This window comes from Equus caballus, chromosome 17 (genome assembly GCF_041296265.1).
Source record: "Equus caballus isolate H_3958 breed thoroughbred chromosome 17, TB-T2T, whole genome shotgun sequence".
NCBI lineage: Eukaryota > Metazoa > Chordata > Mammalia > Perissodactyla > Equidae > Equus > Equus caballus.
This window is the reverse complement of record NC_091700.1, coordinates 31,753,700-31,777,127: the sequence shown is the minus strand read 5'-3', so window position 1 is coordinate 31,777,127 and position 23,428 is coordinate 31,753,700. Positions and strand designations below refer to the sequence as shown.

The following is a 23,428-nucleotide window of genomic DNA, read 5'->3' as shown; positions in this document are numbered from 1 at the left end:
AAAGCACTATTTTCAATATAAAATTGGTGGAAAATTATATGTGTAACATTACCACGTCTACTTGAAACACTATTGAATTCACTGAAGAAATGATGATGATTTTCTCTAGTCTATCCTTCAATTTCCCCTTTTTGAATATTAAAGAGAGAAATTCATCTCAGCCTTTAGTACCACAAAAAGCTTTGTTTTCCTGAAAAAACTGTGTGATTTGATTATCTGGAACAAAAATCCTGACAGATGTTCATGGAGATTTACATTATTATAGAAAGGCTCTGAGAAATATTATAAACAGAATTATTTAATTTTGTTCACTACAGTGGTTCCTATTTATTTATTTATCTGTTACTTTATTTATTTTTACTAGAACCTCCTCCTTCTTTTTGTTTTCATAGTAACTGTTAACACGCAATGGAACTAGTGTTCCTTGGAAGGTACTTTGAAAAATTTTGGTTAGAATCCTTACGGTATATATTTCTGACTGCCAACTTTTTCTCTGGTTTCATTTTCCTATTTTCTTTCCCTTTCTGTTCTTTTAGTCTTGATCTATCAATATTTTTCTATTTTTATAAAACCTTACGAGTTTTATGAAGTCCTTTCTTATGGGCCAAGTATATAAATTAAATAGGCAAAAATGAGCAACCAAAATCATTTAAATAAAAAAATACTTATTGGGTAAATGGTACTATATGAGACATTAAAAGGACTTTAGAGAATATAAAAGTCTGAGGTAGAACTGGATTGATCTGAATAAATAAATCAAAAATAAATGTGGATTGATTTGAGGCATGGTCAATGCCCTTAAAATAGATTGAAAATTGAAAGAATAAAATGGATTCTCAAGGAGAAATCAGAGATTCAATTAAAGTAAGATTAATAACACTGAATTCTAACATATTAAAAAAACTTTCAAATGCTCATGATTCTCACTGAATAAGGATTCTACTTGTATATATAAAATGTTTGAGAGTTCACTATTGCTTCTGCAACTGCTAATGATACTATATATTTGTATATGACATTGTCTTCACATCTATTTTCTAGATTGATAGTATATATTTGTATAAGATAGTGTCTTCACATCCATTTCCAGATTGATTTTCATAAGTCTCTCAGGTGGGCAAGGCACTCACTCCCAGCCTAATTTCATGAGGAGGAAACATGTCCCTGGGTCTCTACTCTTTCTACAACACTGCCTTACTTTTCCATCACTAAATATGAAATTCTGATTTTGATGTCATGTTTTTCTTCTATAACTATCTACTTAATTCCGCATCCATCACAGATTCTCAGAAATAGAACAAGTCAAATCAAGATGACATTGTTAGCTGGTGGCTATATATTTTACAGAACCAGCTGGAGCTGTGTGCTAGATACAGCTTGAAGCTGGGTACAGTTGATTGATTTGTTTGGCTTCAAAGTATTGCTTTTAGTTGTCTCAACACTCTTAACACTTCTGAACTTCCACATGTCTAAGTTATCTTGTTACCTTTCACTATAATAGCCAGGGGTTCAGGAATCCTTAGAAGAGGTTTCAAGAATTCTTGCCTTTATTTTTCAGTCATGAGCTATATATCATCATTCTTAAAATTCTCAGTTATGATGATATAGAAATCATACCTACAGATGCTTCTGTGCTCAAGTAAATTCCCTGCCTCTCTTCTTATCTGCCCAGGGAATTTCAACTCATTCTTCCAGAAGCAGCTCAAATTTCATCTATGAAGGCCTACGTGACACCATCTGGTAATAGTTAGGCAAATTTATAACTTTTTTTACCCAGTAGACTAGCCCTTCAAGAGAATGTCCTATGTTTTATTCATCTCTGTAGTCTCTGCACCTAATACAGTATCTGGATCTTTTTAGGTACATAATAAATGCTGAATGAATGAAGACTTATTGATCTGATTGTATAATATTTTAAATTTACATGTGGAAATTTTAGACAAAGTTTTTAGGCAAAATCAAGACAACAAAGTGAGAATTATTTATAGCACCTATGATAAAGGACTAACTCCTTAAGAAATGAGCTCTTACAAATTAATAAGAGACTAATCAACAATCTAATTAAATAAATGAGCAAATGAGATGAACAGGTAGCAGATGCAAATTTCCAATATGTAGAAAAAATAGCACCAGCTCATACAGTGTAATGGGTATCTATTCTTTATCTGTCCAGCATCCATTACTCCTTCTTCCTTTAAGAACCACTTCTTCCTCACTCTTGGACTACCTGGTTTAGGTTGGCTGACTCCATTACCTGACCCCCCGGGTGGGCAAGTGATCCAGACCTGTCAATCACCATATTCTATCTATAAGGCTACTAAGATTGGTAAGAAATGGGCACATGATTCAAGTTACTCCAGTGAAACTTTGCTGAAACTACCTGAGAAAGAGGCATTCTGTCTTTCTAGTGGGGTTATCACTGCTATAACATAGGGAAGCCTGTTTGAGAAGGAAGCCAATGAGGACAGATGCCAGAGGTGTAGCAATCCTGTGGCACTGGTGAGCCCCTGGATCCAGTTTTCCTGAACTGACTCATTCCTGGATTTCTCAGTTATATGGGCCAATAAAAACTTTCTATTTTAAATTAAAGCCAGTTTAAGGTGATTTTCTGTTACTTATACCAAAAAGTCAGAAGTACACCGGCAATTCTTAAAATGTCAAACAAAAACTATTTTTATTTATTAGACTGTCAAAAATTATTAAGCTTGACAATACTTAGTGCTGGCCAGGTTGTAGTAAAACATGATATGTCATAATACTGTTTGTAGGAATATAAATTGGTATACATTTTTGTGGGCAAACTGGCAATATTTTTTTAAATATACACTTGCTTTGATCCAGTAGTTCTGCTTTGAGGAATTTATAATACGGAAAGAATCAGATACAAGAATATATCTCACAGCATTGCTTGAAATGGCAAAACTCTCCCCCAAAACTAAAAGCAGTCTAAATATCCAGTAAGGGACTAGTCGAGTAAATGATGATATACCTACACTGCTGTATTTTACGCATCTAATCAAAAAAACTGATTTGAAAATATTCCAAGATAAATTCATTAAGTCAGTATTGAGTGCCTACTATGTATCAGAAATTACTCTAGACTCTAGAATCACGTAAGTGAGATTGCTATTCTCATGAAGCTTGCACTTAAATGTGTGTGTGTGTGTGTGTGTGTGTGTCTGTAGAGGCAGAGACACATGAAACCTAAATAAAATGATCATCTAACTGAGAAAGTACCAGAGATATGTGCTTTACTGACAATTAAAACAGAATAAGAGGAGAGCAGCAACTGGAGGATAGGGAAGGCATCTCTCAAGAACCTCTGAGCAGAGATGTGAATGACTGAAGGAGCCAGTCATATGAAATGCTTTTATGAATAGAAGACTTTAAGATAGACCAAGAGCTAGGACAAAGGCTCCAAGGGGCATTCTTTGCGGAAATCAAACAAAGAATCCTAAAATTTATATGGAACAACAAAAGACCCCAAATAGCCAAAGGAATCCTGAGAAAAAAGAACAAAGCTGGAGGCATCACAATCCCTGACTTCAAAATATACTAGAAATCCATAGTAATTAAAACAGCATGGTCCTGGTACAAAAACACACACACTGATCAACTGAACAGAATTGAAAGTCCAGAAATAAAAAGAAGCCGAGAACATACAATGGAGAAAGGAAAGTCTCTTCAATGAATGGTGTTGGGAAAACTGGACAGCCACATGCAAAGGAATGAAAGTAGACCGTTATCTTACACCATAAACAAAAATTAACTCAAAATGGATTGAAGACTTGAATGTAAGAGCTGAAATCATAAAACTCCTGGAAGAAAATATAGGCAGTACACTCTTTGACATCTGTCTTTTTCAAATGCCACGTCTACTTAAGCAAGGAAAACAAAAGAAATAATAAACAAATGGGGCTACATTAGACTAAAAAGCATCTGTGTAAGGCAAAGGAAACCATGAACAAAATGAGAAGACGACTCACCAAATGGGAGAAAATATCTGCAAATCATATATCCGATAAGGGGTTAATTTCCAAAATATATAAAGAACTCATCCAACTCAACAAAAAACAAACAAACAACCCAATCAAAAAATGGGCAGAGGATATGAACAGACATGTTTCCAAAGAAGATATACAGATGGCCAACAGGCACATGAGAAGATGTTCAACATCACTAATTATTAGGGAAATGCAAATCAAAACTACCCTGAGATATTACCTTACACCTGTCAGCATGGCTATTATTAACAAGACAAGAAATAACAATTGTTGGAGAGGATGTGAGAAAAGGGAACCCTCATTCACTGCTTGTGGGAATGCGAACTAGTGCAGCCACTATGGAAAACAGTATGGAGATTTCTCAAAAAATTAAAAATAGAAATACCATACGATCCAGTTATCCCACTACTGGGTATTTGTCCAAAGAATTTTAAATCAACAATTCAAAGAGATTTATGCACCCCTGTGTTCACTGCAGCATTATTCACAATAGGTAAGACAGGGAAGCAACCCAAGTGCCCATCAACGGATGAATGGATAAAGAAGAGGTGGTATACATATATATATTGTGTGTGTATATAAATATATGAAATGAAATACTACACAATGAAATACTACCCAGCCATTAAAAAAGACAAAATTGTCCCACTTGCCATACCACGGATGGACCTTGAGGGTATGATGTTAAGCAAAATAAGGCAGACAGAGAAAGACAAATACTGCATGATTTCACTCATGTGTGGAAGATAAGAAACATGGGGATAAAGAGAACAGATTAGTGACTATCAGAGGGGAAGGGGGTGGAGGGTGGGCCAAAGGAGTAAAGGGGCACGTACGTGTGGTGACGAATAAAAATCAGACTATTCCTGGTGAACATGATGCAGTCTATACAGAAACTGATAAATAATGATGTATACTTGAAATCACACAATGTTATAAACCATTAGGACATCAATAAAATAATTGGAAACACACACACACACACAAAGGCTGTAAGGGGGCCTGACACACATGTTCAAGGAACAGAAAGAAAGATAGTGTGACTAAAGCCTAGTTGATGAGAGGAAGAGGTTAGTAGATAAGGAGAGAAAACAGGTAGAGGCATATCACATGGCTTTGTAGACCAGGGTGATGTAAGACATCCTATGGTAAATGCAGTGGAATGTCGCTGAGTGGTTTTAAGCAGGAGAGAAACAAGACCTGAGTTAGGCTTTAAAAAGGTAACACCAATGGTTTTGTGGAGAATGGATTACAGGTAAAATTAAATTACCATTACTAGTACTAGCAGCGAAAAAAGGCATTTGCAAAAACAGCATGAGATAGCATTATCAATGTTTCTCTAAAAATCCAATAGGATATATGCAATAGAGTTTTGCTTAAATATTTAGAGAAAAATTTTTGACGAATATACATAAAACTGTCAGCTGCCTCTGAGGAGCGAGAATAATGGAGATTCTTAGTCTTCCCTAACTCCTTTTTACTGTTTGATCAGAATTTGGTTTATTCCATGTACAGAATTTTAGACGGCTTTTTCAATTATCTGACCCAGAAATATCTTTCATTCAGTTTTCAGTTTTATATCCAGGGTAATTTTTCCAAAAATAGTTGTAACCTGGTTATCTTCATGGGAGGAGATGAGTTCAGAGTGTGCCTACACTGCCATCTTGATGAGATCTCCCTTGAAATTTCCTTTAAATGTGAACATTTTAACTTTTATAAATTTTAATCAATTATAGTAACTTTATATTTTAGCTAGCAACCAATAAAGACTATATATTTCCAAATTCCTGTTATCAATACTCACTGATATTTGAATCACCATATTTTAAAACTTTACTAGTTAAAACAAGTTAACTGACAACACGAGGGAAAAAAGACAAATTCAAAAGGTGAGATACTATAGGATAACTGGTAGGGTGTCTTCTAAAAATCAATATCATGAAAAAAAGGGGGGTGGTGATAGTGGTTGGGAGCTATTCGAGCCTAAAAGGTACTTAAGAGACATAAGAATCAAATGTAATATATGGTTCTTGACTGAATCCTGGTTTGAACAAACCAATTTTTAAAGACATATAGGAGATAATTGGGAAAACTTGATTATAGGCACCGTATTAGATAGTATTAGGGAATTACTGTAAGTTTTGTTAGGTGTGATGATGTTATCTGGTTATGTAGGAAGATTTTTTTCATACTAAAGTATTTAGGTGTAAAGTATGAAATCTTTGATTTACCTTAAAATACTTTAGCAAAGCAAAAATTGCTAAAATGTTAATAATTTTAACATCTAGGTATTGGGTAAGTGGGTATTAATTATTGTTGGTACTTTATGTTTGAAAATTTTTATAATAAAAAGTCAAACTAAAATTAAAATGGAGTGTAAAAAGCAAGCAAATCTTTCAAATTTACACTAAGTCCTTCCTATGGGGCCTAGGTTTTGGGTTGTTTTTACAGATAAGAATGCTTTTAATTTGAAAATTTGTATTTATAAAATGTGTGAAAATTTTGTTGCCTTAAATAGATTAAATCTCTTCTTTGCCATTTTATGCACACTATTAATTTGCTTAATACGGCCTTTTATTATCAGGTGAACTCCAGCTAATCACTACACAATATCCACATACATTCTTAAGAAATGGAACTTGAAGTAATGAAGCATTAATAAAAGGAAGTGTTAAGATTTGCATTTTGCTGGCTATAATTGCGTGTACTTCTTTTTACACTTTTTCATAGGACGAATAAGCATGATTAATTATATTACGAAGAAAGCTGCACTTTGATTAGCAAAATTCCTTAGCGCATTCATAGGTATGTCAGTCCCATACAGGACTGAAGTCTTTGGAGCTGGAGAACACATCCCTTCTGTCTCCTTTGTGCATATCTGACGCGACTGTCCATCGTGTAGGGCAGTTAGGAAAGGCAGAGGGCACCAAGAAGGTAAATTAATCACTAGGCTTTTTTTTTTTAAGTATATTCTGCTTACCTGTTGTAGAGAAATAATAGGTAACAAACAAAAGGAAATGCAAGCTATATAACTTATGTAATTTATCACAGAGTTGTGAAGATAAAATGAGAAAATCTAAGTAAGATGTGTAGCACAACGCGTGGCATATAATAAGTGCAGGTCAAATGTTATTGTTATCATTATTCCAGAATAATTCTCCCCCCCAAAAATAATTTTAAGTATTTTAGTGAAAAGTGACCATTTTTACATGAGAACAATGGAAGAATAAATAAAGTATCTTAAATCTTCATGGGTTGGTTCTAAAAGTTTTCTAAGTACTAAGAAGTAGGATAATCATGAGCCTATAGATTAATTTCAAGATCATCTCTACTTAACATTCTGTTTCAGTTGGCGAGAAGGTTAAAGAAGACTGACATTGGCCATGCTTTGCCATGACAGTGCTATACTTTAGATGGCATGCGTGGCTGGTGAAAAAGGTGCAGACAGCAGTCTCTCTTCTCCTTTCTCCAGATAGTGTTCTCCTAAGACCCTGCACTAGGAAGGGTGCCTCCTTAGCAGCTTACATTTTCCAAAGTAAGACAGGCTCCAGTATTTCCCCCCCCCTCTCTTTTTCTGTAAGGTAAGACAATTGGCTACATGGGAAGGAACAAGAAAAGAGGCTAAGAGGACATTTAAGCAGACTGAGTGTAGGACTGGTTTGGGAGTTCTTTGTAAATCTTTAAAGCTCTCTGTCACCCTGGTATACGTCTCCAACAAACCACAGTGGAGATGAAAACAAACAGACAAACACTTCACTATTTCTGGTTACCAAGGGGCTGGTGAATCAACCTTTTTCTTTGTCTGCACTTTTCTTGGTTCTTCCTTCCTTTCCGTTAGAAGAAAAAGAGCATAATATGCCGCTGGGTAAACTATAAATGACTGTAAACTCTTAAGAGTGTGGACCAGTTCTTAATGTCTTTTTATCTCCAGTGCCTGGCATAGAGTAGGTGTGCAATAAATGCTTGCATAATGAAAGAATAAGTGAATGAATAAAATTATTAATTTAAATCCAATTTTGAAATTGGTACCTTTTTGCATTTCTCCCCTTGCAAGTTATGCCCTCAGCTTGGATTATTCCATGAGTTTAAAACAGTATCCAAATACTGCCAATCAAGACCTTGTCTTAAAGCAGTACTTTCCCTTCAACACTGCAATATAAGTAAGCCTAACAAAAAGAATTTTCAAATTGGGTTGTATGCTAAGGTGACATTCAACATACATTTAGAAAAACATTTCAAATTTGGCAGCAGGTTTTTTGGCAGATGATATATAATTAAATTTACACATTCACATTTTTATCTTCTAATAAGTTTTATATCATCATAGTCAGCTACTAATACACTTAGTAGTTTTGCCCATTCTTCATGTTTTTTTGTTAAAATTTAACATTAGGTAGATTATATACTAAAGTAAGTAAAACTAACGTCACTTTAGATGTTGTTAACTTAAGATGAAAAAGAAAGACAAAATAACTGTAGAAACTTGCACTGTATTGCCAGGTTGAGCATTCCCCACCTTAACAATGTAAACTCTTTTCTGTGTGGTATACAGACATTTGGCAGTATCAAGGGTGGACGGGTGAAGAGTATTCACACTTCAGTGCATCCATTTGCATTATCACATTTTGAAGCCTCAAGGCATTATCACTTCCTTTTTTTAAGTGGCATAATAATTTGGGAAAATGGTTATGCTTATCATCATCTGTCAGTCAAACAACTCCTGTGTTAACAAAATATATTTTTCCACTCAATGAATGGGGGGTGTGTGATGTCTTATGCTCATGTCAATATCAGCAGGACGTGGCTTTGTGATGAAACTATTTCATTTATCAGAGGGCATGACTGGGAAAAAAGAAAATCCCATTTACACTTTAATGAGCAGAGGCTGTGCTTCATGTCAAAGTCATGTAACCACTGTAATTTAAGAGTAAAGTTCATATCAATATACGTAAATAATGGAAGCACTAGCATATATCATGTTTTAGATAGATTTCACCACAAGGTCACATCTCCATAAGGAAAATCTGTATAAATTGGGCAAAGAAATCTCTACACACACTGCTGGTTGAGTATTGAAAAGATAAATCAATAATAGATTGTTTCATTTGCTGTCCATCATGTCAAACAATAAACATAACCTGTAACCTGTACATGTAATAAATAAAACTTGAACCTTTGACATCTAATCAAATGAAGGGTCTAAGAAATTTTACTGACAAGGAACTTTCATTGCTCCTGTGTTCTTCAACTGTTTTGATAAGTGGGCTAATGATAGAGTAAGAATATTATACATATAATAAAATATTTCAGTCTAAATAAACCTGCACCTCAAGTTTCAAGAAACATTTAACTTCAGTATTTTGATGTTTAAAGTTTTTATAATTCGGTAATTTAAAGAGATGAAAAAGCAATTATTCATTCCACGAAAAAAACTTTATATTTCATTAAAAGGTACTTCTTTTTATTTTATTAGAACAAAATTAAATCAAATCATCTTTCACTAGACTTTTTTCAATCATACCAACGACAATGAACCCTCAATTATGGAAATTTGCCTTGTAGCTACCAGTCATTGAATGCCACATGTGTGCTGGGCCTTATACAAGGTGTGTTACTTACATTAGTGCATTTAATTCTTTCGACAACTCTTTTATGTAAATACTACTGTGCTCATTTTAAAGATGAGGAAACAGAGTTCAGAGAGCTTAGGAAACATGTCTAAGATTGTACAATATGTGAGAGAACAACATTTAAACAAAGCCTAAATAAATTCTTTCCACATTCCAATTTTTTTTCTCTCAATTTTAATATTGATACAAAGAAAGGAAAACTGAAAAGGTTTGATAATTCCAGGATTAACCTTTCCCAGCGTCCAATAAAGAGAACAGAAACCTCAAGGTTTCAGCTTCCTCTGTAAATGAGAGCTGGGTGTTGTAGACCTTGCTGTCATAGGGACTTTGGCAAGAACAAGAAAGCCATCTCCAGCTCTGATCGTCATCCTATCCTTGCTATAAAGCCCCAGGAAAAGTACGTCTGGTGCAGAGACCTTATTTTTATTTACTTGCTTCTCATTTTCAGTTCTAGTCTGTACAATCCTATAAAAATACTGTTATCAATTTTTCCAACATGCTTTTTTGTTAAATATTAGATGTAGCTTAAAAATGAAATATAAAACCATTTTTTGCCAATATTGTCACAATGTTTTGGGGAAGTATGCAAGAAAGGCATGAAAAGGTGAATTATGGACCTGGATCAGATATGGGAAGAAATATATCCAGGTGTACTTGGATGTCTGGAACCCCTTTGTACCCCTCTCATTTGCCTCTTCCACGAAGCGATCCAGGTTTACTCAAGAGATAGCTCCTTTCTTTGCACTGAGAGTGGACCCAGGTTTTGTGAGACTTAAAACAGGCGATTTGTAGAGGAGAGGCTCTTTAAGAAAATGAACATAAAACTAGGAACATACGAACATAAAATTAGGGGCAAGAGATAAGAAAGAGCCCCTGAAACTTGATGAGCTCTGACGTTTAAGCTTCATTAGCTTCTGGCAAATGCATCTCTGACTCTACTTAATGTCCATATATCATAATTGTACGTATGTAATAAGCAACCTACTGCCTATTGTTTTTTGTCCCCTCCCAACCAACGAACATTCCTTGAGGGTCAGGGCTATACTTTAAAGTCCTCTTAGCATCTTGCAAAGCTCTTTTTATGTAGTAGCTACGTATATACAAACCTGTAATTTACTTGTTATTCTCTAGATTATAGAGATCATAAAGAAGAAACTCTCAGACACACTGTACGGCCCTTTATAATATATAACAAAGAGTTGTTTGCTGACCACCAATTAAGCCTCCTCTCTTTAGGAAAGAGGACAGGAATCCAAACTTCCTCCCGTCAACTCTCACACCAGCATTCTTAGAGAGGTGTTTTATGTGATCCTGACTCTACCTCTAGCTCCAACCATGGGAAATGACTGGCTTATCTCCTCTTGAATTAACATATGCCATCCCTCTTAAGCAGTACCAATGACACATGAGGAGACACTTGCTGGGATTTCTGGGAAAGAAAAGTTTCTCCTGTCTTCCATGAGAGTTTCTTGGTGAGATGCTTTCTCTTCGTTTGGATAGTAAGATGTGAGGTCTGGAACTGTTACAGCCATTTTGCTACTAGAAGGGGAGTACTTAAAACCACCAGAGGCCACCCAATGGAGGGTGAGTATGAAGCCCACAGTGGGGAAGGCAGAACAGAAAATGGAAAGAACCAGGTCCTCAGCGGCATTATTTGTATCACTGGAAAAAATCTTGCTGAAAATCAAACCTTCCCCTGAATTTTTCAGCTTTAAGAACCAATAATATTGATTTATTATTCAAGTCCATTTGAGCTGGGTTGTCTGAAATGTTCATTCAAGAGTCTTAACTGATATAACAAAAGAATTTCATGAAGCCAGAGTACTGTCGGGATATAAAGAAAAGAAATTTTTAATTTTTTTAAGATAGCACATTTCATAGATTCTTAATTTTTTTATATAGTAAAGAATATAAAAATTATTTGGGGCTCCAAATATTGCTTACTGAAACAAATTCTAGAATTATTGACTGCCAGGAATTATTACTTAGACCCCAGTCTTTGACTGGGAACATCTTCTTTTGTTGTTAGAGATCTTTTAGAATATTCCTACTTAATAAAATCAATCGAATATTCCAATTGTTCCTTGAACTTTTGAAGATTAACAAACCCTCCAGTAAAAATTTCATTTGCAGTACTGATTGTAACTACAAGAATTTCATGTGCTTCTTAGTGGTCATCCCTTCACTACAATAATATTGCATTATTAGTAGTTTTTCCTTCCAATTATATTATTATACTTCAAATGTCATTTTCCCATTAGGCGTATATATGATATATTTTCATACATTAAAATCTTGTTTATTAATGATTTTTATACAGGATAGTCTTGGGTTTCTACTCCATTTGTAAGAAGTTCCTATTAAGAAATTCAATGAAGCATGGGAACAATGCAAGAATAATTTATTAACACATCAAGAGGCTTTAATTTGCTAACATTTTCCTATCATGTTAGTCTGACAGAATATAAAGAACAAATTGCTAAAGCATGGAACATAGTAGAATTGTAAGAAAAAGCTATCTATCTTTTAAGAGCTCATGGATTCAAATGTTCACAACATGAAGGACTTCATGCTTGCAAAAGTATAGTTGGTACTCAAATTACCTAATTTATTTAGGCTCAGTCTGTTTACCTTGTCTACTTATTTAACACTATATAAAATTAGGAGAGCACATGTGAGCCACAAAGGGGAACGTTCTGCCAAAAGGAGTATAGATTAAACAGATCAGCTTTAAAAACCTGAAGAATGTTTATACATTCTCGTTACTTTAGAAATGGCAACTTCCTCATTTATCTCATCTTTTCTACATGCACAGACAAAAGATCGATAATTACTAGCAAATATTTTACCATATGCCTTCTCTAATCCACATTAATCATAATGAAGGCCATATTTTCTTTGGTTGGGATAGTGTTTCAAGAATATTTGAGTCCAAGGCCTTAAAGTAGTTGAGCATGCACTCTCCAATCTGGTGCAGTCCCCATTACACCTACTGTCATATATGCTGGATGCACAGATTTCTGGTAACTCTTGAGTATTCATCTCAGCTCTGGACTGGACCCTTTCCAAGAGGGCTGTGACTATTTCTGTTTTATTAACTCCTGTATACCCTTCCATCCAGTACAGTGCTTGACATACAGTGAGTGAGTGATAAATATTTGTTGACTGAATGACAAAGAATGAACAAATAAATGGAGGGAAAGAAAGGAACCTTGGTCTATAAGCTTCATTTTACCATGATATCCCAGTTGATTTCAAAGAAAAAGAGCCTCCTTTCCTGTTTTCAAAATAATCTAAAATAGCCATAGTAGTAGTCAGCTTATGAGGTTTTAATACTATGTATCCTGCTACTTGAGAATCTACACTATAAATTTTCATTGTGTTTATATTTTGTAGTGCCTATTACATAATGGTTATTCAATTTATGTTAAATGAAACACATGCAAACAAGATTTGTTAAAGAACTAGTTTGACAGTTTTCATCCTCACATCGATGAGTTAGTCTGGTTTTGTTTTACACCCAAAGACTAACCTTAACCTTGGCAAGTCATGTCAAAATGCCTATCATTCAAACATTCACATTCCAATATGGATGTAACGGCATATATTTATCATTATTATTTGAAAGACAATTCAAAGTATATAGCCTATATCAATGATTTACTACATTATCTCTACACATATAGTACTAGCTAAGGCTGATACGCCAGGCACTAATTCTAAGTTCTTTACACTTATTAACTCAGCAAATTTTCACAACGACCCTACTATTATTGTCCCCATTATACAAGTGAAGAAACTTAGGCAAAGAGAAATTAAATAATCTTGTCTAAGGCCCCAAAGCCAGTAAATGGCAGATTAGGATTTGAACCCAGGCAGTCTAGCTCCAGAGTTCTTGTTCCTCATCATTATTTATTGCCTCTCATGTAGTTCTCTTAAGATAACACAGTATCTTATTATTTAACTTTTCAGGCAATGATTTTATTATTCAGATAATCTACAGTTAGATTTGCTCCCAGAGGGCAGGCCCCGTGAATTACAGTGCTTCTATCTATCTGAGCCTGAATAATTACTTGCACTTGGTAAATGGTTAAAGACTTTCATTCAGTTCAATTGCATTGGAAAAATGATTATATTTGCAACCATATTGGAATTCAATTGATAGCATTTTTTTTTTTACCAGCTGTGTGACTCCCAGTAAGATGTTAACTAATTTCTTAGGTCCCTTTACAACTTATAATATCATAACTAAAATTAGCAATGAGCTAGCAACTAAGATTTGATGAGGAAATCACATAGAACTAGAGAGTAAATGACGAGTAAGAATACGCAAAAATTAGTACACAGGCTTCAAAAAGAGGCAAAGAAATATTCCATGTGTAATAATAATAGATAATATTCATGAAGTGTTTCTATGTGCCAAGTATTTTGTTACTTTCTTTAAATGCACGCGTCATTTGATCTTTACAACTGTTTAAGGTAGAATAATACTATTACTCTCATATTACAAATGGGGAAACTGAGGCTAAGAGAAAGTGGTTTCAGGTCACATAGCCAGCAAGGAGAGGAATGTAGAACTTCAACTGAGGTAGGTCTAGTTTTCAAAGGCAAGAAAAGAGGGAAGAGAAGGGGTGTTGAGTTAAAGACTGTCTGCTAGATTCATTTTCAATTGGCCACAATGTATGTTTTCCTGGTTCACAAGTCTTGTGCTAGCTAACCTTTGTCCGTGAGCTCCTTAACCCTCCCCCACCAAAACCAACGCACACACATATGCCTTTTAACCCACTGTGGAAGGCTAAACCAGACAAGCAAGATGACAGAAAAGAGACAAATGCAGAGTGAATGGGTTGAGACTTAATATGGCTAAACAATATAAACTTCAGGGCCTGGCTCTAAGATTAGCTTGGCCTACAGCTTTTTGGGCCTAGTTCCTAGTTCTTCACTGCATTTCAAGGAGTTTAGTATCCCACTTAAGTTTCCTCTGGATAAATGAGATGAACTAGCCAGAAATTTGATTTTTATTCATATACGCCATTATGTATTTTTTCTTGCTATTTTTTGGGCCAAATCTTCTCTCTTGTATCTTAACAAGCCCTTGATAAATTATCGCGCCCTGTTTTCTTTTCAGTATAAGCTCCCCTGCAGTGTGTGTGTATGCGTATTATGATCAAGACAACATGTCTTATCACCTAAGAAATATATCACAGAAATGATTCCCCATCATACTTCGTACTAATTTCAGGTTTTTTACAATGACCTTTAAAACCTAGGATATCTAAGTAATCTCTCCCTAAATCTGCTCTTTGTCAAATATTGATTGCATTTTGCCTACACTAGCACTGATTTATCTTCTCGTAGCATGATTCCTATGCTAAGAACTGACGAGATTTAGACACTGACTACAAAAGGAGAAGACAACCAGGTTTACTTTCTTACAAACATTAACTGAATATATATACTCAGTAGAAATGCTTTAAGAATATAGCCTTATGAAGAAAATTGACGTCTATATATTTAAGTTACCTTTGACAGATCCCTGAAGTTTCCTGGAAGAGTCAAATCCAATTCTTCTGATTCATAATTTGTTAATACCCATGGAAACACAGGATATTGGTTCAGATCATTGTATGTCCGTCCTAGAAAAAGCAAAAAAGAGAAATGAAAATCTCTGTATTCATTGTATACCCTACATGTACTACTGAATTTAGGACGAAAAGTAATTTCTTTTGTTTATTGGACTACGTCTTTGTTTAATCAAAAGCATTCTTATAGTAATGTGTTTCAAGTGAATTCACTCAATAATAACTAAGTAATGAGTAACTAAAATTACCTTTTATAATATAAGCCTGTGGTAGAGACTGTTAGCTGTTTATCATAACTGATTTCTCTTCTTGGGCTAGACTGAATTTCTCAGCCTCCTTTACAAGTAGCTATGGCCCTGGGACTGGGTTCTAATCTACAGAACAGGAGCAGAGGTGATATGTGTCACCTCCAGGCTTGGCCCACTACAACTTGCCACATGGGTGCCTCCGTGCTTCACTTCTCTTCTGCTGACTATGATGAAAACAATATTGCCACCGTGGACGCAGAGCCTTGTAGGCCAGTGCCCCGGAAGTGGCCATGACGGAGGTCACCCTTCTGACCTACACACTTACAGATTCTGTAATAGTATTCTACATAATGAGAATATATGTAGAAATTATATTGCCAGTATATAGAATACTACAATGAATTTATATCAAGAATCAGGGTAGAGAATTTGCAATTTAACAGAAGTACTCGGAAGCCAATATGAAAAAGTAAAGAGGAAGATGTCACATACATGTTTTTCACTCCTTTAAGTTCATGAACTTTCTTTTTATATTATATTATTTCATTTTAGTGGAGAACTGCTGGGTCTTAGGTTGAATTTGCTGGGGTTCTTTTTGATAGAATGACAAGTATTTCAGGTAGGGTACTGAAGCACAATGGGAGCGTGACAAACTTCGGGAGAGCACAGCATTGGCTCACTCTCATAAAGCGGTACTGAAAAAAACGTATGATCACATAAAATTAAGAGAATCACTATTGAGGAAACAGAGGTCCAAGAAAACTTGTTGGACAAGATTATTTTTTGTAAAAATGTGTTATGATCTGATCATAGGCAACTTTCTAAAGTTCCATTCAAATCCATACAAAATAGCTATTTCCCTGATGGTTCATCTAGTATGCCTTGTTGCGCACATCGCATGCAGAATAACAGTGGCACAGATCTGCATACATTATCTTGTTCATCATCAAGAACTGACGTGAAATATACCTATTCTTGTAGGAATTGGTAAACGTGACTGTGAAATAGAAAAGAACCCCCGCAATCTGAGGAAGAACTAAATCTGCTATTATTAGCATCAAACTAAATTAACTAATTCATTTAGTAAACATTTTATTGGGTGACAATTTTATCTGTTTATTATATGAATCTCTGCATTTTACAACAAAACTGCATATTGTTTTAAATGTGTAATTGATGTAGGTCTATATTATATATGTATGTAATTGATAGAAAGCAGAATGTTGCTTCCATTTTGCATTTTCTGGAAAGGGGGAAGCGAGGTTAGAGTTTCCTCTCTGTTCTCCCACCACAGCAGTCATGCAGATGTGTGTTAGAGCTAATACGTGGCAGTGTACTTGTCTGCCTCCCCACTAGTCAGTAAACTCATGAACGTGGGGTCTGGGTTTTTTTTTTTAATCTCTGTGTATTGGCACATACTGTTTGTCCAATAGATGTTCGCTGAAGGAATGAATACGTACGTGATAAAAAATGGGATAGAAGGAGCCAAATTTTAAAAGATGAACAAACATAAGCCAAATAAAGAAGGAAAATTACAGGATAGTCTCTTTGGAGGATGAGGACCATGTAAAGGCATGGATGTATATACCGGAGAAAAGGGCAGTGTGAATGTGCATGTTAAACCAGAAGGAAATGTCTGCAGCTGGACAGCTCAGCCAATGAATGGACCTGCTTTATGTTTATAAATCTATTGTGAATAATAATACTGAAGAGAAAAAACAAGAATCTGGAACCTTTATTAAAGTCTTCCGTATACAAAAATGTTCTGCTAAAGCAGTATCATTGTAAAATACAAAGTGTAAAATTCTAAAATTTATTATGGATAGCTCATGTATACGTTAACCTAGGACACCTGATTATTCTCAGTTTATTTTCTACACAAGTACATATAGAGAGAGTCTAGATGGGCTAGGCATAGCTATTTCTGGAATTCTAACTAGGCCCAAGGCATATTTAGTTCCCTGTCATGTTTTGGCTTACCATTCTACTTAAAAAACCTATAAACTTCAATGAAAAATAGGTCTTCCAGTATGTAAGTGTATTTTTATAGAATAATGTTGATGTTATTTGTATATCATCTATTTATATTACTTATAAATCAATTAATAGCAGAAAATTAGATACCATAATTGTTTTTAAAACTTACGATGAAGTTTTATAACTTATATATGAAGAAAATAACTGTCAAAATAAAATAAAAAGTTAACTTACACTATCTCAGTACTTAAATGTATTGTATAAATATAAATAGCATAAAAACAGACACCATATTTGAAGACGCTAGCCTTTTTTTTTTGAGGAAGATTAGCCCTGAGCCAACATCTGCTGCCAATCCTCCTCTTTTTGCTGAGGAAGACTGGTCCTGAGCTAACATCCTTGCCCATCTTCCTCTACTTTGTATGTGGGATGCCTGCCACAGCATGGCTTGATAAGTGGTGCATAGGTCCGCACTCGTGATCCGAACTGTGAACCCTGGGCCGCAGAAGCGGAATGTGCACACTTAACCTCTGCGCCACCAGGTTGGCCCTGACACTAGCCTTTTAACAGAAATAATTTTTTAATAAAAGAAAAGATATAATGGTATTTTTGGAAAAAATACAAAAAAATAAGAAAGCATCATCTTTAAAAAATATACACAAATTGATGCCAACAGTCACAGCTCATGGCAATTAATCTGTCCTGCATTTTTTTAACTCAATTTTAATAAGCTTTGGAAGGTTCTTTGAAAATAAATGCTAAGGAAAATTTAGTAATTTTTAAATTACCAAAGCTTTATAGCAATATTTTAATTCTAATAAATACAATAAACTTAATAAATAAATGTAGACACAGTTACATGAAAATCTTTTTTAAATAAAAATTTTCATATAAAAGCCTTGCAACATGGACAGTCAATATATATTTTTTATTTGAATTTAAAATGCACAATATATTTAAAAATCACATGGATAAAAAAGAATAACGGTGGTGTTCGGGATTTTGCATTTATAAGTTTTAGCCATGAATTCACATTATTACTTTAATTATTTTACTGAACACCTTGTTAAACCCAAAAAATTAATGTTTACTAAATTAACTAAAAAAGTGGCATGGTTCTAAAGTAATATCTGTCAGGTTCTGGGACATCTAGGCACTTATTTATCAATTGTGTTCTTTTTCTTTGGGATAATGGAAATTTAGTAAATGATCTTGTGCTGTAATTGGTAGGGTTCTTTCCTTTTCCAGCAGTGGTATGTGTAGATTTTTTTTTTTTTACTAACTGTGCTCATAAGGATTTATCTTAGAAGATGAATATTAAATATTGCAAGCCTATGACACTAATCTACTCAAACAATAAAAGTGAAGCGCAGTAAATGAGATCTCAGAAACACTAGATATGTTTCTTCGTTTAAAAAAAACTTTTTAATTAAACCATCCAATTTAATGTTTTTATATGGCACTTTAGTTTTGAAAGTAAAGTGATCTAGAGACAGCTGACAAAGAAATTATAACTGCAATTCCTTGGTGAAAATGTTAATGACAGCAAAATATTGTTTAATTAGATGATTGCAGCATCTGGATTAACACTCTTTAAGAGCGATGTTCCTGTGCTTGTCTGCTTCTTCACACTTTACAGACATTTTGTCATCTCTAGGTCATTAGGAAAGAATTTTTAATGATTTTTCTAGAAGCAAGCAGTTCAAGTTACATCTAATTAGATGACAATAATAAGCCCAACACATGCAGTAGCTAAATATATACATAATTAACCAGGGAGGGCTTGTACATCACAGAGTAAAAAAGTGGAAAATGCTAAACAGGAGAAAAAGGTTGGGGCTGGGGAAGTTGTGCTGAATTCATTAGCTGATCATATGAAAAACAACTCAAAAACCTTAAAAAAAATTCTCAAACCTAACAGGATCATTTATATGGAGTTATGTTAGCAATCACTCTGCAATTTTTTTAAATGCAAGAATGCCAGATTTTAACATCTTGTTCACAGTATTATCTAATAAGGTATAAAATGAAGCACAAGTTGTATCTTTCAGAACACAATGAACAGAAATTGGGTCAACTCCAGGAATCAGAGGTTGAAATTACATTTTTAGTAAACTCTAAACATTATTAAAATTCTTCCACATAATATACTAAAACTTAATGTTCTTTAAAAAATAAACAAGAAAACCCAAGTGTTTCAAAATAGTTAAATAAATTATGCCACAGTCCTAAGTTAGATTTTCACGCAGTTTTAAAAATCATGCCTTCAAATAATATTTAAAGAAATGGAAAAAGCAGAATGTGAAACTATGTGTAGCAGGTTCTCAATGATGCACTAGACACATAAAAATAAAAAACAGAAAAATCGCCAAAAAGTTAACTATGATATTTATAGCTAGGTTTATGAGTAGTTTTTAAAATCACACTTTTCTATATTTCCAATTTTCTATAATAAATATTTATTAAATTTATAAATAGAACAAAACAAAAGCCATGAAAACATTTATGGACTTTTAGGTGTCTTCTAAAAAGTAATCGTTTTCTGAATATTTGACAAGCTTCCTTCACTATGTAAAGTATCTTTACAAAACTTTCATACATAAAGTTAAATGTGTGCTTATTTATATGCAATTATGTATACATACATAGGTCACATGAGGTTCTAAAAATATCTACATAATGCATTAATACTAGGACACTGCTGCTGTATGCTTTAGAGAGAGTCTTATTTTTAAAACATCTAGAAAGAAGAAAAGCAAAACTGGCCAAGTATGAGAGACCTCAAGGAATGGAGAGCAAGAAATGGGTCATAAGATGTACTTTGCATTTCATGTGAAAATAATATTTTGAAGAAAGAGATAAATCTGAGAACATAAAAGAGTAATCAAAATATTTTTATAGAAAATGTAAATGTATTGTCATATTGACCTATATTTTTAAAAATGTGAAGCCAGAAATGATTGTTTCATGTTCTTACTCAGATTCCTATTCTGTAACTCTTCTTTTTAATCCAAGAATTTAAAGATTCCCTCCTCCAGCAATTCTAGTGAATTCACATAATAGGTCACAAAATCATGCAAATACTTATAAAGCATAAATATCAAATCAGTTCAATTTGATGAGTATCTACTGAGCAAAACATTTTTTCCTTAGCAACCTCATAATCTCATTGGAAAGAAGAGAGAGACACAAAATGCTAAGGACATATTACCATAAGTGCCAAAATGTGTAACACAGACAGTGCTATAGAAGATGCGAGTGCTATATGAGATTAATACAATTTATCTTTAGATATGTCTTTTAAAGAATATAGGTGTAGTGCAGTGGTTCTCACAGTGTGGACCTTGGACCAGTGGCATCAGCATCACCTAGAGACTCGTCAGAAATGCAATTCTTTTTTTTTTAAGATTGGTACCCGAGCTAACATCTGTTGCCATTTTTTTTTCTTCTTCTTCTTGCTCTCCAAAGCCCCCAAGTACATAGTCTTATATTCTAGTTGTATGCCCTTCTGGTTGTGCTACGTGGGATGGCGCCTCAGTATGGCTTGATGAGCAGTGCCACGTCCGTGCCCAGGATCCGAACCAGTGAAACCCTGGGCCACCAAAGTGGAGTGCGCGAACGTAACCACTTGGGCACGGGGCCGGGCCCTAGAAATGCAAATTCTTGAGCCCCACTCCAAACATACTGAATCAGAACCCACTGGGTGGGGCCCAATGATCTATGTTTTAGCAAGTCCTCTAGGTGATTCTGTGAACTACCAGCATCCTGGATGCTGGGTTGGTGGCTGTGTCGCTAGTGAGTTGGTGGCGCTCAGCCAAGTTCCTCTCCAGCAGTCATCATCAGCAGAAGAAAGCCCTCTCACCCAGGGTCCTGTTTCCTTCCCAGGAGTATGCATCCAAAGATTGCGGAGTGGAAGTAATGAGGGCCTGGCCCCCTTGCCTTAAGACAAGAAAACTCTGAAAGGTTATCCTAGCTCCTGGTTCCCTGTAGGATGTGCTGAGGCCTTTGCTGTGACTTCCTTGGGGTTCAGTTTTTCCTCCTGCCCACTTGCACTTTCTTCACTCCCCCACCGAGGCTGAACCCAAGGATACTCTCCAGTAAACTTCCTTCAAGCAAGTCTCTGTCTCAGAGCCTGTTTCTCTGGCTCTGAGACTTAGCTGAAAACAGTACCAGGTTCTGCATTAGAGGGGTAATTCCAGGCCCAGATCCAGTGCCAGATGTATCCCTATCTACGGAAGTCATGACAGTAAATAAACTTCAAAAGGTTCTTTTGATGAAATGTAAAAGAAAATGATGAAATTATTTAAAATCATTAATTGTTTGGGTTTAAAGCAGTTAACAGAATAAGGCTGATCTGGAGGTGAAACTGAACGGTGCCACGATCGTCCTGAAGCAGTACCGTGGTCGACTGAAGCGCTAGAGGCAAGAGCATCCTGATTTCTTCACATATTAGCTCTGTGACTTGGGCAAGTATCTAACTTCTCTGTTCCTCATTTCCTGATTTGTGAAATGGGAACAAGAAGAGAGCCTAACTCTCGGGTTATTGTTAGGATTAAATGATTAAATACACTTAAAGCACCTAGAACCATGTTTGCAACATTGTAAATTGCTCAATAAATGTTAACTATTATTTACTATTTTTTTCTGAATGTTGACAGTAACATTAAAGAAGTATTTTAAAAGGTCGACAATAAAATATAAGCCAAGCATTTCTTGGCTTTGGATTACTCAGGAAATTAAATACAATACGTCAATAAGAATGCTAATATCCTCTCAAAAAATGATAAATCTTAAATTTCAATTGATTGACTTAAATAAAATAAGTATTTATTGAACTATAACTGTATCCCTAAAACTTTGAGATGAAACAACATGATTATTTAGTGGAACCTAGGTTAGTAAAAGTGATATTGGTACAATTTAACATCTTTATACTGTCCTTTATTCTAGGAGCCTTAGAGAACTCTGAAGTGTTCCATTAAGAAGAGATGAATGGATACACAGTATTCTCCACAAATCAGGAAAATAGATAATTCTAATGATTTCTCTAACAAGTATTTGATTTGGGCTTTTGTAAAGCTTCTCTGTAAAACTATCACCCAGATCCTCAATGCTGGGGCTCAGGATAAATTGGCACTCCTATTTAAGATGATGGTGCGGGAAGAACTAGCAGGATATATCCAGGGAGAGCACCTCAGGATGTTTATGCTCCCAAATTTTACCAATTGTCATTCTACTTCTGTATAAAGGTTCACTTTGCCTGGATAATCATCTACACATGACGAAATCCTTTACAAGTTAATTTGAAGCCCATCTTTTCTATGAGGCTTCCCTTGACTAGACTATCTCATACTAATCTCTCTCTTCTCTAAACTTTTATTACAGTTAATGGCACTTAATTGCATGCTTTCTTGTATGTTCTAAATGTTTCCATATGCAAATCTAGTTTTGATAATTAGATCTTAAATGTGTAGAGCAATGATGTTCAAACTTTATACATCAGAAGCACCTACAGAAGGCTTGCTAACATGTAGATTGCTGGGCTCCACTCCCAGAGTTTTTGATGCAGTAGGTTTGAGGAGGAGTCTGAGAATTTGCATCTCTAACAAGCCCCCAGGTGATACTGATACTGGCCGTCAGCGTACCACACTGCCAACCACTGAACCAGAGCATACTGCAGTCACTTCTAAATTTTGGATAATGACATCCTCCATAGTGTTATTTACTACTCTTTCTGCCATACCTGCTGCCACTATTCTAATCCAACTCTTCACCCCACATTTCCTTTAATCTTGAAATGCTCTCTGCTTACTTTCTAGTGAATTCTTACTCATATTTCAATTTCCAATTTAAGTGTCTCACCTATGAGAAGCTTTCCCTGATCTCTTAGTTATACGTGATGCTTTCTAGATCTGTGACTCCAAATGGCTTTGTATATTCTCCCATTATAATAATTATGACTTTTTACTGGAATTACTGTGTACATG

General features: G+C 34.9%; 1 protein-coding gene across 13 annotated transcripts in view; it reads right to left on the bottom strand.

The window, feature by feature from the left end:
• Positions 1-23,428, bottom strand: part of NBEA (neurobeachin) — a 671,317-nt gene that overhangs the window by 82,026 nt on the left and 565,863 nt on the right. For all 13 annotated transcript variants that reach the window (XM_070240236.1, XM_070240226.1, XM_070240227.1 and 10 more), the window contains one exon: positions 15,158-15,270. In XM_070240236.1, the coding sequence (XP_070096337.1) occupies positions 15,158-15,270 (113 nt within the window). The remainder of the gene's footprint in view (positions 1-15,157; positions 15,271-23,428) is intronic.